At 46.8% G+C, this 18,660-nt stretch overlaps 1 protein-coding gene across 5 annotated transcripts in view; it reads right to left on the reverse strand.

Moving 5' to 3' along the window:
• The window catches only part of SNX29 (sorting nexin 29), a 528,389-nt gene that overhangs the window by 88,054 nt on the left and 421,675 nt on the right, over nucleotides 1–18,660 (reverse strand). For 4 of the 5 annotated variants that reach the window (XR_007411267.1, XM_025416475.3, XM_049111381.1 and 1 more), the window contains exon 19: nucleotides 12,298–12,438. Coding sequence is in view for 4 of the 5 variants with exons in the window: in XM_025416475.3 (XP_025272260.1) it covers nucleotides 12,298–12,438 (141 nt within the window). In the remaining variant the exon portion in view is untranslated. Of the gene's footprint in view, nucleotides 1–9,739; nucleotides 9,872–12,297; nucleotides 12,439–18,660 lie in introns of those variants that run through there. The other variant, XM_035718268.2, reaches the window with a different exon arrangement.

Below are 18,660 nucleotides of genomic sequence, written 5' to 3' on the forward strand. Positions count from 1 at the left end.
GCACCAGCTACAGACAATGTCCTGGCAAGGCAAGGGTCTTCCTGCTCATCCCCTTATCAATCCATCCTCTGCATGACAGCAATGTCTCTGGAACACAAATCAAAGCTTGGCATTGCTTGCTTAAAATCCTTCAATGGCTCCCCCTCCTCCTGTCAGGTTTCAACAAGTAACTAGAGCTGATGCCGCAAAATGAAAAGCCCAAAATGGGGGTAGGGGGGTTGTCATTTATGCTGAGCAGTTGGGAAAGGGTTCTTTCAGGAGGTATGATTTAAGGTGAGGTTGGACAGATGAGAAAGACCCCACCACAAGACAGATGGAGGATGCAGTATTCTAGGAGGAACTGTGTGAGCAAAGCCCCAAGGCAAGAAAGAGCTTGAGGGTTCAAGATCTAAGAGGGTGGGACAGGCACAGTGGCAAGGAGTGAGACAGGGATAATAATTCCCTGGCCACCAGGATGCTGGGGATGAAATGAGCGCACAGGCAAAGTCCTTGGCACCTCGCCTGGCATGTAGTTAGCACTCACTAAACAGCAACTATTCTTAGTAAGATGGCAGCACTGATGTGAAGAAGGGCTTGTTTACTTCCTGCTGCTAGGAAGAAGGCTGCCCAGCTCACGAGGGAGAGCTAAAAGCCAGTATCAAGGGCTCCTTTATAATACAAAACAGTTCCATTTTCATGAGCTTATGAGGATCAGGCACTTAACTGAAAAAAAAAAAAAAAACTTCCAAACTCATTACAAAAAAGAACTTCGCTTTCCCTCCGAAGGCAGAAGAGCTGAGAAATTAAACAGTGACAAAGTTCCAAGGGGGCAGCTAAGCTTAATGTGGTGTGGGTAAGTGGCAGGGAAGAGCAGCTCTCCAAGGCAGGGCTCAACGCTCTTGGGACCCCCGCTCAGAGAGAGGAGCCCCGGGATGGGTGTACTCTGGGGCCTTCTGTTCTCTCCTGCAAACAATCACTGATTGGGCCTTTGCTGACACACACCACCATGCCATCCTCTTGCTGTGTATAGCACGATGAGTGGTTTTGCTCCTCTGGAAAATCGGTCCAGCAAGGAAAGCTGGCATTTAGTGTATGCACTGAAGCCTTGTGGGGGCTGTGAAGGGAATTGGAAGCACATGGAAGGAGACAGGGCAGGAAGAGGGGTTTTTTGGAGCGGGAGGCAAAAGTTATGCCCTTTTAAAAGGAATGCACGAAGGTGAGCATCAGGAGAAGATGACGAGATCCTCAAACCAGTAAGATAAAAACTGGTGTAATAAAGCCCACAAAATACAAACAGGCAAGAAAGGGAAGGGGAAATCTGAATGGCCAAAAACCACGAGCAGATCATCGACCTCGCCTGTAATTAGGCAAACAGGAATTAAAAACCGTAATGAGTTGACACTTGGTACGCATCGTGCTAGCAAAACATAAAGAAGTTGTAAGTCTAATGATGCTGCGTGTTGCTGAAGACGTACGATAACAGGAATCCCGCATCCACGGGGCTGGGAGGGAACAAGTAGTGCCCTCTGCTTAGAGTGTGATTGGCAAAAGGCAGGAGAGGTGAAGGCAAGCAGACCCCGGGAGTCGGGAGCCGCCTTCACCTGTTCTCAGCCTGGAGAAATGGAGCCCAAACAGGCAAGGCCAGCAGCCAGGTACAGGGTATTCACTGCAACACCGTCTGCAGAAGAACTGTGAGCGGTCTGACTGCCCACCAGGGGAGAATAAAAAAATACAACCTGAATTTATATAGTAAGAAAGTATAGTCAGTAAGTATAGCAGTTAATGAATTAGAATGCGATGCACCCAAATGTATCAATCTCAGAAAGGTAATATTGGTAAATACAAGGCATGTATTTTTTAGACAGGAAGGATCCCCAACTCCACAGAATGGTTCCCTCTTGGGGGGAGGGAAGAAGATTCAGCTCGATCTGTCATGTTTCATTTCTAAACACTATATTAGATGAGGATGATGTGCGTTCACTGTACTTTTCTATGTATTCTGGGACACACTTGAAATGTTTTAAGATATACTTTTAAGAACTTAAAGGTATATATGAACAGCTGTTAATTCTAGGTGGTAGGGATATGGGTGCCTGTTACCTTACTCTTTCTACTTTTCCCCTACCCTTTAAGAAATCATCACCTGTGACCTCTTTGGGAAACTCTTTAGCACTCTCTGAAGTGGAACATATGCACACCCTGTGATCCGGCAATGCCGTTCCCACATAGGGACCCACAGGAACCAGCGAATACAGCCACAAGAAGACATATACAAACATGTTAATTATGCAATGTATGTAATGGAGCCAACCTGGAAGCCACCCAACATCCATCAATGGAAAAGATAAACTGTGATATAGCCCTACGATGGAATACTACATGGTGATGAAAAAGACCAGAATGATTTGCTACTTGGGACAACATGGTTGACTCTCACAGATGTAATGTTGAGGGAAACAAGCCACACACAGGAGGCCATACTCTATGATCCTATTTTCATAAAGTCCTATAATGGGCAAAAGTAATGCATGGATTAGATAGGAAGAAGGTGGCCACCTGCCTGCAAAAGGAGGACTGGAGGCAGGCCAAGAACGTATTTCCTACTGTCTGTGCTGTTGGCATAGGTGCACTCTTTTAGTGCAATCCATCATGTTATACATGTATGATTAGAGGCATTTAGAATCCAATTTAAAAAGATTTAAAAAGGGGGAGAACACAAACACACACACCATACCGTATCAAGGAGGATGAAGAGGGGAGGAAGGAGAAGGGAAGAAAAGAGCCAAGCATGCTTATGTCTGAGTTATCACAAATTATAGAAGAATGGAAACCAAATTGATGAGCCTCCTCTGAAGACCTATTTCTTTTTTTTAAAGCTACCAATTGAGGGTTCAGGATATGTCGGGTGGATTATCATGAGACCTCACGATGCAAGCACCCTCAACCCACATGACTGCTGCAACAGCTGAGCATCATGAGGACCAGGTGACACACGGAGGTCACGCAGGCAGTGTGTACCAGAGACAGGGTCTGAAGTGAGGCCAGTGCGATGCTGAAGTCCAAAGTCTTAACCTTCTAAAAATCCAAATGGCCTGTGAGGATGTCAAGGGGAAGGGGACAGCTTCCTTCATACACAAAGGATTCTGGAACCCTAAGGTGGCAACTTAGGGAACTAAAAATGTTTTTCTCTAGTGTGCTTAAGATGAACCAAGACTGCAATATGCAGTTCTCACATATTAATGGCAGTACTGAAGGGGGAGGTAGCAATTATTCTCAATCATTCAAGAAGAGAGTAAGAGCTGACAAGTACTCTTCTGGGTTGTGATTTTAATCAGTTGTCCAAAAATGTGAGGGGGAAAAAACAGATATAACATGAGTTAAGTATAATCAGAAGGCCCTCAGAGCTAGAAGGAGGGATGAAATAATGACATACAAATAATTTAACAGTCCCAGAAATATTTTGGATGACATTTCATGCCCAGCAGAGTCAAGTGTAGTGTAATTTGTGCCAGTTTCCAAACCAATGGATTCACCATTGCTGCATCAGAGGCCTTGAGACGGGTGAAGGACAGGAGCCGGCCCAGTCTGACTGGTGAACCGGGAAGGCCAGATCCCGACGGGGCAAATAACTCCTCTTTATCACCAGGCATGGCAAATGGGAAGTCTCTGTAGAGCCTCATGCAAATATTCACCGTGCTGTGTCAATCTTCCTCTGAACAATTACCAAAGCCTTGCAGGCTAAAGGGAGGAAGGGAACGGACAAGAAAGGGAACCCAGGAACTGCACAACTCTGCTGTCACACACCAGCTTTTAGGTGGCTTGAGTTCTCGGGTTCATCAAACATGTTTCACTCAGCACCCACCATGTGCCAGGCACGTGTGAGATGCTGAGAAGACAGACACTCTATAAGCCAGGTGCTGCTCTAATTCCACAGGGTGGGTGGGTTGAGAGAGAGAAGGCTGCATTAGGCTAACTCCGAGTTTGGGGACAGTGGGGGCACCTGCAAGGTCCGTAGCCTGAGATCACCAAGATGATTAGCTTAGATTCAACCTCTCCACGTGCTACTTGCAGAGAACACGCAGGATGCGAACAGTGAACTGATAACACTTCTCATTGCTGGCTCTGGATTATTTGTTCATAAAATGACCTTGACTTTTTTTTTATTGGATTTTAATTTGATATTACAAAGAAGTACTCCCAAGGAACCCCTCCCTTATTAAATACATGCACTCATTTGCATATGTATGCATATACATGGTCCAAGTCTGAGGCTCCTCAAAGTCTCTCTCCTGAGACCATTTCTCTGGCAAGATGGCTTTAGCAACTGCTCTCCTGGAAAATATCTTAAGAGGCTTTTACTGTACAAATGTGTGATGTATAATGAGCCCAATTTCACTCTTCTTCTCGCTTAATACATTAAGTATCAGGACTATTTACACAGTGGTTGGCAGAGTGTCAAACGAGAAACAAGCATGAGTTTACGGCTTCATTCAGTTGGAGCTTCTTTTTTTTCTCCCAAATTTGCATTGTCTTCTGGATTCTCTTTCACATGATGGAATTTTTGGTAGAATCTCCAGAGACTTTGCATCTCCCCTGAGAGAGCTATCGTCGCAGGTTCCTTTGTGCATTACCACCTCCCAGATTTGGGTGTGGCTTTCTGGGGCTGGGTGACCAGGGTGCAGGGGGCACAGGGGCATCAGCAGCCATGTGACTCCGTCCCTGATGGGAGCTACAGGACCTTGGGCAGGATGTTTACAGCCTCTGCGCCCGGCTTCCCCATCTCGAAGATATTTTATATGGGACCCGACAAGAATACCACAGTGCAAGAATGAATACAAAGCCCCCACTGTGCACACGCCCGGCACATGGTGGTTGGTATTCCTGTGCACAGAAACGCAGACGTGGAGGGTTCTGGAAGGGCCACCTGTGTCAGGCTCGTCTGCTGCATCCTCTGTGAGGAGGATGTGCTCCTGCTGGCTTGCTCTGCCTCACTGCCAGCCTAGGCACCCCCTTAACAAACACGTCCGCAGCACTGATCCAATGCGGATGCTGTTGTGAGTTCTTTACAGATGCTACCACTGTAAGTCCTTCTATAACAACACTAGAGGGAAGTGGTATCTGGAGGAGAAACTGAGGCAGAGAACTATCAAATAACTTGCCCGAGGCCATACAGTTAGTGAAGCAAGAGGAACCTTTTTCTTTCTAGGTTTGATTCTCAGAGTTGGCAAAGTCTTGTTGAATAAATAAATGGGCAGGAGTGACTACCCCTCCATCCATGTAGGTTTACAAGGAAAGTTCCTATAAGCCTCCCGGTTGACCATGAGGGCATCATCCCCTAGCTGTGTAAGTGATACCTCAGTCAGCATGGGGTGGGTGGGGATGGTGGGTCAGCAGTGGAGAGGCAGAGTTCTACACCACCGAGGTCGAGGAAGGGCCTTACGGCAGTCAAAGTCCACCATAGGGCAAGGGTTAAGTCATCTACATTCATCCGCCCTCCGTGGTACTCCACAGCAGATCCCCGTGTGCTGGGGGAAGGTGAGGGCTTTGGCACTGTCTGCCTGGGCCCACATATCACCTTGACACTGCCTAGCAAGATGGCCTTGGTCAAGTCACTTGGCCTCCCTGTGCCTCCCTCCCCCCATTTACAAAGTCACAGTAATAGTTCCCTTATTACAGGCAAGGAAAGAGAGGTGTGAGGCAGGCAGAAACAGCCCCCCTCTCGTTTTCCACCCCCCAATCCCTGTGAATACGCTGTCTCACAGGGCAAAGGAGACTCTGCAGAGCTGATTCAGTTAAGGGTCCTCAGATGGGAAGGTCACCCTGGGTTACCTGAGTACGCCCCATCCAATCCCATTCCTTCAGACAAGATTGGACGGGTCAGGGTGGTATGGCTGTAGACTAATCCCACCCCTTCAAAGCGGAGAATCTTTCCCCACTGGTCAGAGATGTGACCAGGCAAGGACGGTCACAGAGTTACAACACTGAAGAGGAAGGAAGAGCCAAGGGATGTGGGAAGCCTCCAGAAGCTGGAAAAGGCAAGGAAAGGAATTCTCCCTGAGAGCCTCGAGAAAGAAATGCAGCCCTTGCTGACACCTTGACTTCAACCCCGTGATGATGATGTTGACTTCTGGCCTCCTCAACTGTAACTTAATAAATGTGTATTGCTTAAAGTCACTAGGTTTGTGATTATTTCCTAAGGCAACCACACAAAGCTAACACAGGGCACACTGAAGGAAAGGCCGGCCCCTGAATTGACCTGCCGGCCTGCTGAGCACTTCGCCCCCTGCCCAAGGCGGCGGCGCTCACGGCCCCCTCCAGAGTGCACTAGGAACCCTCGGTTCCCCAAGATCACAGGACTCTTCCATGAGAACTGACACAATGGGCTTTGCCCCACGAGGCCGTGAACTTCGTGAGGGTAGAGACCTTCCGTTAAGCCCCCTGACATCTAACATGACATCCTGGCGTTCCAGAAGTGTTTCTAAATGGAAAAAATTAAGCGGCTCCTACACTCTTCCAAATCGCTGCTTGTTCCCAACATTGCAAGTACCTTCTGCTGGGGGCCTGGTGCCCCCACGGCTGCATCTAAATCTGTGCCTCTCCAGCCGCAAAGGTGCTTTCCATGGCTCAGTGAGCACCGGTGGGCTCCTCTGGCACTGGTGTATGTGTTTTTAATGAGGATTTTAATGCATAATTTCCCCAACAAGTTGAATTATCTGCGGCTCCAGGGAAAGTGATTTGCCTTGCCTTAATGCCAAATGAACTTTCAGAGACTGACTCCATTATCCTAAGAAGAAATGACAGCCTCTCAAATCTCTCACTGAGCAATAATGCAGACTTGGGAGTAGCGTCATCAAAAACAAGTTTTTCTCCTAACCCCTCATGCTGGCGAAGTCCATTTGGACGGGGAGCTTGCCAGGTGACTCCCCCCAGATTGCTAGAGGGCCACCTTTCCCATCCATAAAGGTTTGCCAGCCTCTGGCCCATTCTACAAAAAACACATTCATTCCAAGTGGAGTGAGAGCAACCTCCCAAGTCACCCTCAAAATTATTCCACCCACTTTGGGAATTCAGATTTTTTGAATTTGTGCCGAGACCCAGTGATGTGAAGAAGAAAGTAACAGGGAAATTTTCCCACTTAATGCTTGTTCACTTATTCCTTAATTCAGGCCATGAGTCTCTCTGGGGTGCCAGGTGCTATTCTAGGAGCTGGGGAGAGAGCTGGGAACAGGCCAAGACCCTGCTATCATGAGCTTCCATTCCAGGGCAGAGACAACACTACTCAAGGTCACAACCCAATCACTTGGATTAATGGTACATGGCGGGAGAGAATTCATGCAAAGGATCAGGGGTTGGAAGGTGACCAAAGGGGCAGCACTGACGAGGGTGGTCGGGAAAGGCTGCCCTAGGGGTGGAATTCGAGCTGAGGTCTGATGAACCACAGGAGCCGTCCACACAGAGATGAGGGGGAAGCCAATCCAGACAGAGGGAACAGCAGGAGCAAAGTCCACAAGGTAAGAACAGCATGGAAGCCTTAGGTCGTCAGTGTACTAGGTGTAAGGGGGGAGAGGGTGGGGCAGGAGATAAGGTAGGAGAGGAAGCGGGGGACAGATCAGGGGACATCTGGAAGGCCATAAAGAGTCTCGAATTTAACTGCCATGGGCACCACTGGCGTGGGGGGGGGGGGCTTCATCAACAATGACGCCATGTAATCTATGTTGTATAAACCTCATTGTGGCTGTAGCATAGGGAATGGAGGAGTGGGCAGGCAAGAGTGGAAAAGGTGCAGATGCCCACACCAGGAAGGACCAGGCGTGGGCTGGGAAAACTGAAACAGGATGAAGGGAAGCACCTGAACTGGGACTCATGGAGGGAAACCACAGGACTCAGTGTGCCAGTCTTGAACTGGTAGAGCTGTGCTCTCCTGTTATCCACACCCTGCTCAGAAATGTGGCTCAAGAGAAGTGCCACCCCTGGGGGGGTCATGGGAGCAGACTGAAAAAATTCTAGTTCTCCAGGGCACATGGTAGCAGTGGACTCCTTTGCTCCCCTGGCATTAAGCACAGCTCAGTAACTGGCTTTGGCCAATGAAAGAGGAGTGGAATTAACATGTTTCACATCTGGGCAGAAGATTTAAGATCCAGTGTGTCTGATTTGCCCCTATCCTTGGTCTCCTGAGGAGAGCCAAAAATACACCTTGGTTGGCTAAGACTGTCAAGATCATGGATTTGTTACTCCAGCTTAACCAAGACTATCTTGATAGATACAAGCGCCATGGCTGTGCTATTTCAAATTTAATAAGTAACTTTAATATACAACTATTGTGGCTTGGTTGACTCAGCTACCAAGGAATACACTTCATCAAGTGGTAGACTGATAATCAGGAAACTACCTTAACATGATTTAGGCCTGATATGGCACCTGAAGGCATGTGGAGCTCTAGTGAGTGCTCTGGGTATGAACAGCTGCACATACGCATGGCATACTAAGACCAAAGAAATTCCTTGCTAAAGACAAATGCTGTATCCACGACTATTCAACGTGCTATTTATCAATTAAAGTTCAAACTTGGAGGTGCCTGAGTATATCAGTCAGTTAAGCATCTCACTCTTGGTTGTGGCTCAGGTCATGATTTCACGGGTCGTGAAAATTAACCCTGTGTCGGGCTCAGTGGGGAGACTGCCTGAGATTCTCTCCCTCAGCCCCTCTCACGTACTTACTTGCTCACTCTCTTCTCTCTCAAATATATAAATAAAATGTTTAAGTCAGAACTATCATCATAAAGATGATATTTTAATTCTACAACTGGCAGATAACCAACAACGGTGGCAGTGTTAGGCAAATACCTAGAAATTCAGGCTAGAAAGATACTCATATGACAAATTTGAAAAAAATAAACTGTGGCTAGTATTTTCTTGAATAGTGTCCAGGTCTGTGGATTCTGGATTGAATCATTTAATGGATCCAAGGCTTACAGGAGTAAGGGACATGTAACTCAATCCACAAAGAAGTCATGTCTTCGTACTTTAATGGTGTTAAGTGGTAAGTGAGACATTCTCGAAGTGATCCAATCAAGGAAAAGATGCTGACACAGTTGATTTTTCTGGACCAATTTAGAATGAAAATGAACTAGAAAACTTGCCCTCGGGGTATGAAGGCAGGTATCTTGAGCCTGTAGGCCCATTTGGGACCAGTGCAGACTTTGTCTCTTGACAGACATCATCAGTAGCCTTTGCTGGATGCTGCAATCCTGCATGCTGATTTAATCTGCCCTTGAAAATCCGATAAACCCTCCAACCTGTTCTGGGCAGCAGCCAAAGTATACTTAAGGGAAGGGAGTATGTCTTAGCCAAACGCACAGGGAGAGAGGGAATCAAAGTAAAGTCATGGCCAACCAGCCAATTCGAAGGCCAAGACAAGAGATGGAGGCCCCATGACTGCTCAGGAGCTGTCAGGTTCCTGAGCAACAGAGGAAACTATCAGGCCTGCCCTGACCATGGGGTAAAGGACCCACAATCTAGTGAAGAACCAGCCATCCAGGGCATCTGTACAACTCCATCACTGGGCCAGGCCCACCAAGATGTTACCTTTAATTCCCAAGCCCTTTTATTCCCAACAGGATTGCACTGGGTATGGGGGCAGGGGGGTCGGGGACAGTGCCCTATTGACACATATTTCACAGGGCAAAAGCCCACTGCTGCTCAGAGTCAGTCCCAAGATTGACAAGGATAGGAGAATGTGACGCAGGACTGGGGATGACCCACCTCAGAGGGGGAAGTCAGGGCAGTCCCTGCTCCTGGGAGGTGGTGTCAGTAGGTTTGTCTTGTCTTAAATAAGTTTGGAATAACTCCAAGGCTTGCCCTGAGATCCAAGGTGGGGAGGGTGTCGGTTTGGTCTGCAGAGAAAGAATGTGGCAACATGAGGCCCCCAACGATGCCTAATCCCAGAACCTGAAAATATTTTACCTTACATGGCAAAAGTGACTTTGCAGATGTGTTAAGAATCCTGAGACAGAATATTGTTGTGGATTATCGGGGTGAGCCCACTGTCATCGTGAGGGTCCTTATAAGAGGGAGAGAAGTCACAGAAGGAGATGGGACCATGTGACAGAAGGTGAGGTCACAGTCATGTGATTGCTGGCTCTGGAGACACAGGAGGCCACATGCTAAGGAAAGGATTCTCCTCTGGAGCCTCCATAAAGAACTAACCTTGCTGACACCTTGATTTCAGCCCAGCCAGACGGATGGATTCTGGATTTCCAACCTCCAGAACTCTAAGATAATCAATTTGTGTGTTTAGACCATTAAATGTGTGCCAGTGTGGTAGGGCAGCTGCAGGAAGCAAACACACAACAGATTTCACCACGTGAATACCCCTGATTCAGCTTTGTGCTCACTTCCCGTAGTGACATACAGACAAGCCGAGCTCCCCAAAGAAGGTGTCATGGAAAGGCTGCTTCTGTATAATGCTTGCTGCAAATGAGAGTATCTTATAATGGTAATATGTTAGTTAGGCAGAATTTTGCTTTATGACATTTTAAGACATTCTGGATGGGTCCCAAGATTTGTATGAGCTTGCAAGTCATTAGATTAAATCAGTATATAATTTTTCCCCTCTTTTCATAAGAATTATTGTCCTTCTTGCTATGAGCAAGTGTAGAATTTCTCAGTCTTCCATTTTTATGGGTTCAACTCCACTTATCTTCAGAAAAAAATGGAATGACACATTTATTTGAGGCCTCAGATAAACCTGCTTTGTAACTGTTTAAATTAAGATCTAACAGACCCTGACGTGATCAGGTTTCTAATCTGGTTGAAGCACAAAAATCCATGAACATGTAAACAGAACAGTCAGTAATAGTTTTCCCTGCGGAACTCCCAAGGGTTGGGAATGGTTATGGAAACCCTTGCACCAGTTTTCTGCGAGGAAGATCCAAGAAGACCCTAACTAGGGGCCTCTTTCAAGGGAGAGACTAGGACTCACCATATATGGAATCTGCCACACAACCCTGTCAATGTGATAGCACTGTGGTCATCACGCTTCCTCGTGCATCAGCACCACACAAACTGAAACCCAGGTTTCTGGGCCCCAGCCCCAGAGCAGATACTTCCGTAGGTCTGAGGTGGGGCCTGGGAATTGGGATTTCTAACGAGTTCCAGGTGATGCTGCTACTGCTGTCAGGGACCACACTCTGAGAACCACGGGAGTAGAGGGATCCCCCTTCTAACAAGGCCCAGCTTCTGACCTGTCCTCAATAGGGTCATGACCTTACCTCCTCCAGCTGAACTGTCCCTGCCAAGCTAGTTGATATACTGTAATCATGCACCTGTCACCGTTTCCTACCAGAGTGGAAGCCAGGGGTTCTCCAGCTTGGCTGCATGCCGGAGCCACCTGGAGACGTCTGAAATTCCTCAGGACCCCTGACTCACTCCAGACCTTAAACCCTAAGGGGTGGGGACTACAGGTCTCAGAAGCTTTTAAAGCTCCCCATGTGATTCTAAGTGTAGCCAAGACAGAGAACTGCTGCTCTAAGCTAATGTGAGGGATGACAAAATGAGGCCAATGGGCTGAGGCAGATGATGCGAAGCCCCACACGAGGCCCAGGCCTGTCCTCCTGGCCCTGGGCTCCAATCCCCCGCCCCACGATACATAATGGTATTCAGTAAACACCTGCTGGATGAACACCAGCAACCTCATGGAGGGTTAGCACCTCCTTTCTCCAACGTGCCTGGATGAATACCTGGAAACAAATTATGTCATTATCAGTTCTTAGCCTTCAAAAGGGAAGTAACCCTATACCAAAAGAAGCTCCTCCGAGAAAGCTTTATTGGGAATATGCCCCACATTCATGAGTCCAAATAAGCATCATGACAACTATGGATAAAAACCAGAAATCATTTTTTTGGGTCCAGAACAGGGGTCAGCAAACTATGACGCATCAGCCAAATTGAGCTGCCATCTATTCTTATGAATAAAGTTTTATTGGCACACGGCCATGCCCATCTGTGCTCACACCGTCTGTGGCTGCTTTCACACAACAATGACACAGTTGAGTATTTTCAGCTAAGGTCATATGCTCCACAAAGTCAAAAATAGTTCCTCTCTGGCCCTTTAATGGAACACGTTTGCCGACCTCTGCCCTAGAGAATGAAGAGGACGTACACAAAACAGAACATGTTTGTCTTTAAGGGATGGAATTATGAGTGTTTTCTTGGTTCCTCTTTTTCCTTACATAAGCCAACTTCTGAGTCCTACATCTACAGAAGCGTGTGTGCATCAGGCACTCCTGTGTGAGCTGCCTGGTCCCCGCGGTAACAGTACCTTGTTTCCAATGGCCTTTTTGGGTGGGAAGCTGTAGCCCCTCACTTGAGGGTATTTGTTCTGCAACTTGTGGTGCAAACTCCTAAACTCTGTGTACCGCCGATAGACATTCCATTCATCGTCTTTTATCCGGATGTAGACCTGACAAGGAAGGGGAAAGAGAAAGAAAATGTAAATCTCTCTTCAAGCTCTTGTTACAGGGGCACCTGGGTGGCTCAGCTGGTTAGGAGTCTTGATTTCAGCTCAGGTCGTGATCTCGGGGTCATGGGATCCAGCCCCATGTCGGGCTCTGCACTCAGCATGGAGTCTGCTGGGGATTTACTCTCCTTCTGCCTCTGCCCCTTTCTAGAATCAATCAATCTTAAAAAACAAACAAACAAACAAACATCTCTGATTACAAAGGGGTGGGACTGTGGTTATGCTCCACCCACAAGAGCCAGCCTTGTAAGAGCAGGGGCCACATCTATCTCCCAAGCCACCGGATGCCCAGGGCTCAAAAGAGAAGGGCTTCTATGGTACTGAGTCAACAAAGAGGCACATGAAAGAATAAATCAGGCAGGTTATGGGAACACCACACTACATATCATTTCCCAGTATCAGCAGAGATAAACAGGCCAACTGATCGCAAAGACGGAAGTCATCAGACTTCCGTCACATGCATACTGTAGCAGTGACAGATTGCTGGCTATGCATTTCCTCATCTGTAAGATGGAGCTGATTAATGGCACCTCCTACCAAGGAACATTTGGGCACGTGAGCAGCGCAGCTATGCCTGGGATCACACGGACCACCACACAGAGGAAGTGGAAATCAATCTGGGGAAGGAGGGACAGGCTGGAGTGAACATCAACCTAACTGGATGGAAGGTCATGTCCAGATGGGATAAGGACCAGCATAAAACTTATTTACTTTGAATCAAGATGGGACTTCTAGAGACCATTCTGGGGGAACACAAGGTAAGAACCATTTCTTTAGGTTTTTAAAGGCCCCCAACACCCTCCACAGCAATTACATCTCAGGGGAAAACAGAAGTGGGAGAGAGATCGATGCGTTTTAAAAAATTATACAAGAACAGCCCAGAGAGTAAAGTTCTCAATGATAAATAGCTACTATAATCTGCAATCAGTAAATGCCAATACGTATCTTAAAAACCTCTGACATAATAAAAATAGGCATCTATGAAATGAGTGATAATTCTGCCTCTATGTGAAAACCACCCAGTATTCCCAAATGCAGACGTCATATACCTGAACTTTGGTAAAACAGCCATCAAAGTCTCTTGTAATATTCTTGTGAACAAGATCAAGGACAGATGATTTAAACAATAGAGCTGCAATTAACGGCCAGAACTTTCCAAGGGAATAGGATAGAGAAACAGAGACCTGTCTAGTTTGAAGCCTCCAAGCTAGAAGAGATGGTAAATATACTGGATGACACATATCAAGTGATCTCAACTGGCATGAGGAATGAATCTAATCCAATATGATGAAATTCAAAAAGATCAGTGTCAGGTTTTACAATAAAATCCAGAAAACCAACACCAAAAGTTAAGAGATGGGGAAATACGGCACAGGGGTGGCCTGTGGGACAAAGACTTATAGACTTTAGTAAATATGAGCTAAGGAAATAACATGGGAGAGCCACCAAAAAAAAAAAAAAAAAAAAAAAAAGCCCTATGTCGTCTTCAGACCTCATGAAAATGTGTATGTTAACTTCTGGGATAAATGAGTTGAAAACTTGCTCTTGCTCTATTCTAAATTGACCATCCCAACACAGTTGGGTTTTGGTTGCCATCTACTAAAAGGATGACCTGCAATATGTTCAGAAAGGCCCAGATCACTTGCTACTCAAAGGGCTTTCCATGGACCAGCACCAGGTGGAAAGATGTTAGAAAGGCATCGTCTCAGGCTCCACCCTCAATGATCTGCTCAGAACAAGAACCCGAGTGGTTCCACACGCTGTAAATCTGAGAACCATGGGCCCCATGAGAGGATCTGCAGCCAAATTATCACAAAGAAGGCAGGCAATGAAGGGGTGACCATGTGAGCCTCAGGTAGAGAGGGAAGAGACCTTGGAGAAAAGACCAAGATGATGTGTTCTGAATAACCTCAGGAAGCAGACTTCCAGCAGATACACAGTAGAGGAAGACAAAAGAGGAAAAAAACTGCTGAGAGGGAAAGGTTTATCTCAAAAGGCTGCTTGGCACTGGGTGTCCAAGCAGTGGCATGATGATTGATAGGACTATTAACCTGATGATATAAGTATTTGATTTGTAAGAGTGACACATACATTAGACCCCAGAAGATCTGGAAGAGCCTGGCTAGTTGTAGAGAAAAGGGACTTCAGGCTTTCTTAATCTCTATAAATTGAGACATGATGAATCAACAAATAAACCCAGTGGGGCTCAGGGGCACTTTAATGCAGTGCATTTGGGGCATTCATTGGGTCCTCCTGGGTCACAATAAGTGCTCATTGCCCACCCAGTCTCCATTTCCTCCTAGTATTTCTGGGGACAGCAATATGTTCAGGAAAAAACAACAGCAACAAAAAACAACTACATTTTCCTGTCTGCCTTGCAGGAAAGAGTAGCTAATGGGATGTAAGCAAAAACTTCACTGGGGCTTCTAAGGAAGCCCTTAGGAGAGATCTGACTCTACCAACAGTACCTTTTTACCCTTCTCCCTCCCTCCCTCCTTCCTTCCTTTCTCAAAGACATGATAACTGGAGCTCCAGCAGTCATTTTGTGATCATGAGATAACCTTGATTATGAAGAAGATAGACGGGACTAAGGGTCTCTGATGTCATTATGAAGCCACCACACCAATTACTAGACTTTCTATTGTAAAAAAATTTTTTTTTTTCACAAAAGAGAAATATTTGTCTTGAATTTATTCAAGCTTACTGTTTTAGAGGTCTTTGTCCTGGTGGCTGAATGCAGCTTCAACCTGCCACATCCCGAATGGACTGTCTGCCTGTAGTGTATTGTTTCACAAATCCAAGTACCCCCTGGAGAACGGCAAGTTCAACTGCTTGTCTGATCATCATGCATGAGGTTAATTACCTAGCTCAGGAGAGGTACACTACACCCCATGAGCCAAATCCAACCACATCTATTTGTTTACCTATTGTTTATAGCTGCTTTTGAAATATAATGGCAGAACTGAGCAGTTCCAACAAAGACCATATGGCCTGCAAAGCTGAAAATATTTATTTTCTGGCCCTTTACAAAAAACACTTTGCCAACCCCTGATCTAGATACTCAATACTCATTACTGTTACTTTCCCACAGACATATCCAAGATCTGGTGTGGAAAGGAGCAGTGCTTTCCAAATATTACCAGCCTCTGGCTAGGATGCATTAACCATCTGGGACCCAGGAATCTGTAGTGTTTCAAAGCTTCCCTACCTAGTGATTCTTTTTTTTTTTTTTTTTTTTTTTTTTTTTTAATGATTCTGATAGGTAGATGTTGTGTTCTGAATATTTATGTTCCCCTAGATTTTGTATGTTGAAATCCTAACCCCTGACATGACGGTGTGAGGAGATGGGCCTTTTGGAGGTCATTAGGTCATGGGAGTGGAGCCCTCATGAATGGGATTAGCGCCCTTAGAAAAGAGACACCCCCCCCCCCCAGAGCTCCTTGGCCCCTTCTGACATGTGAGGACACAGTGAGAAGATGATGTTTACGGGCACCTGGGTGGCTCAGCCAGTTAGGCGTCTACCTTTGGCTAAGGTCATAATCCCTGGGTCCTGGGATGAAGTCCCACATGAGGCTCCCTGCTCAGTGGTGAGCTTGCTTCTCCTTCTCCTCCCTTCTTGTGCTCTCTTATTTCTTTCTCTCAAATAAATAAATAAAACCTTTAAACAAACAAACAAACAAACAAGATCTGTCTGTGGATCGGAGAGTGGGTTCTCACCACTGCTGATGCTTTCATCCTGATCCCCAGGCTCCAGACTGTGAGGCATAAACCCCTCAGTCTACAGTGGCTTGTTACAGCAGAATGAACGGACTAAGAGTGGGCCATTTGGGAACCCCTGAGGTAAAGCCCAGACTGAGGGTGTCAGACAAACGATGCCTCCTCTCTGACTATAGGTTTCCTCACCTATAATATGGAACTGATTGATAGCACCTCCTCCTAAGGTGGTGCCGGGGCACTTGGACACACAAGCAGTGTGCCCGGGATGACACAGGCCACCACAGAGAGGAAGTGGAAATCAATCTGGGGAAGGAGGGAGGAGTCAGAGTTGGCATCAAGCCAACTGGATGGAAGGTCACATCCAGATGGGATAAGCACAACTGGAGCACAAAACTTTAGTTTCATCAAGATGGGACTGGAGAGACCATTCTGGAGGTACACAATCTAAGGGTTGTTTTGTCAGCTTTTTACAGGCCCCAACACCTTCCAGAAATACACAGCAACTACACAGCAAGGGAGAACAGGAAGAGATCAGTGCATTTTTAAAAATCGCATGAGTCAAGAAGAGCCTAAAAGAGTAAAATCTCCAATGACTGACAGCTAGTATGATCTGCAAGCAGTGAGTGTCAATGCACATCTTAAAAGCCTCTAACATAATGACAAAACAGGCATCTCTAACGTGAGAGAGAAACTGTGACTGTGTTCTTCCTAACATAGTCAAGAGCCAATGGCTTCATTCCACGAAAGTGCAGAGTCCCTGTTTCTCTGACAACTCCTTCTTGGTCTTCCACGTGGGCATCTCCTCTTCCCCCAATGCCAGAGATGGAGGTTCTCACTCGCTGTCCTCTTCTTCCCTACATGAGCAACCAACTTTGGTCTGCGCACTTCATTTTTAGGTCAAATCTGTATCTCTAGTTTGGACCGCTCCTATGAACTCCAGACCCAGACTTGATAAGGCTCATCATGTCTGCATCTGAACCCATGATCTGCACTACAAATCTGTTCCTCTCTCTTCCTGGGACCTTGCTCCCTTGGTGAATGGACCAGAGTTGTTTGAGCCAGAAACCTGGGTCTCACCCTTGACCAGTCCTGTTCTTTCATCCACAGGGCCAAGTACTGAACAACAGGCCTGCCAACCCATCCCCAGAGTTAACCCTGCCTCTGCTTGGGCCACAGCAACAGGACTCTAGTTGCTCCTCTGGCCACCCATTTTCCCCTATGCAATTTATTTCCATCTTCCTATTCAAATTCCTTCAGTGGCTGTCCATGCAGGATGCGCATACACCAAAGATAGTTTTAGAGTAGGTACGGCGGGCAGCCTGCATGGGCTTGGACAGCTCTTACACCGTTGCACTATCTTACTGTAGACTCCACCACATGCTCTGGCAAAGCAGGATGGTGCCAATTTGCCTGCATTTCTTTTAAAGATTTCATTTATTTCAGAGAGAGAGAGAGCCAGAGAGAGAGTGAGTGTGCACCATGAGCAGAGGGGAGGGGCAGAGGAAGAGGGAGAAGCAGACTCCTCCCTGAGCAGGAAGCCCAATGTGGGGCTTGATCCCAGGATCCTGAGATCATGACCTGAGCCAAAGGCAGATGTTTAATTGGACTGAGCCACCCAGGCACTCCTTGCCTCCATTCTTTAAAATATTCTAAGAATATGTGATTAGACCAAACATCCTATGTTAAAGCCTCTCCTGACCTTCCAACCTTCTCCTTGTTGTATCTCCTGCTCAGGAGGAACAGTAGGCATTCAACAACTCAGGAGGAAGGGTCTCAGAAATCATTAGTTCAACCCTTCTTTGTACAAGTCATAGGATTTATCTGACAAATACCCCCATGCCATCCAGTGGCTTGTGGGGAACCACATGCACTGAAGAAAAGAGTAGACCCCTGACAACAGGCAAAACCCCAGGCATGAGGACTGGGCCGGGCACAGGATCTGACATCATTGTCATCGTCCTCCTCCTCATCATCATCATTTGATCACTGAGGATGTGCAGTGCCTGAGGGTGGTGAAGAGCAGACTGCAACCAAGCTCCCAGAACCACATCCTGGCTCTGCCACATACTTGCTGTGTGTCTTTGAGAAAGTCACCAAATGCCTCTGTGCCCTGCTTCCTCCTTTGAGAAATGAGGACAGTAACATTATGGCCCTCAGTGGGTCTCAGCAGAATTGAGTTCACACATGTCACAGGCCTGATACACAGAAGACGCCAAGTGCATATTCATAAATAAACGGAAATATAAACCTATTGGCGAGGTTTCCAGTAGGAAAGTGACAAAGGTTTGGATGTTGGAAGTCTCTGCTCTTCCAATCAGCTGTAACATTCACCCTCTCCAGTGGTCTGCCTGGTGGAGACTGGGCTGTGCTGAGATGTCAGCACATCCACACCCAGCCCGGAAACTGCAGTGGCATCCTGGAAGTCCCATACCTCCTCCACCCACCAGC

Source organism: Canis lupus, chromosome 6 (assembly GCF_003254725.2).
Source record: "Canis lupus dingo isolate Sandy chromosome 6, ASM325472v2, whole genome shotgun sequence".
Taxonomy (NCBI): Eukaryota; Metazoa; Chordata; class Mammalia; order Carnivora; family Canidae; genus Canis; species Canis lupus.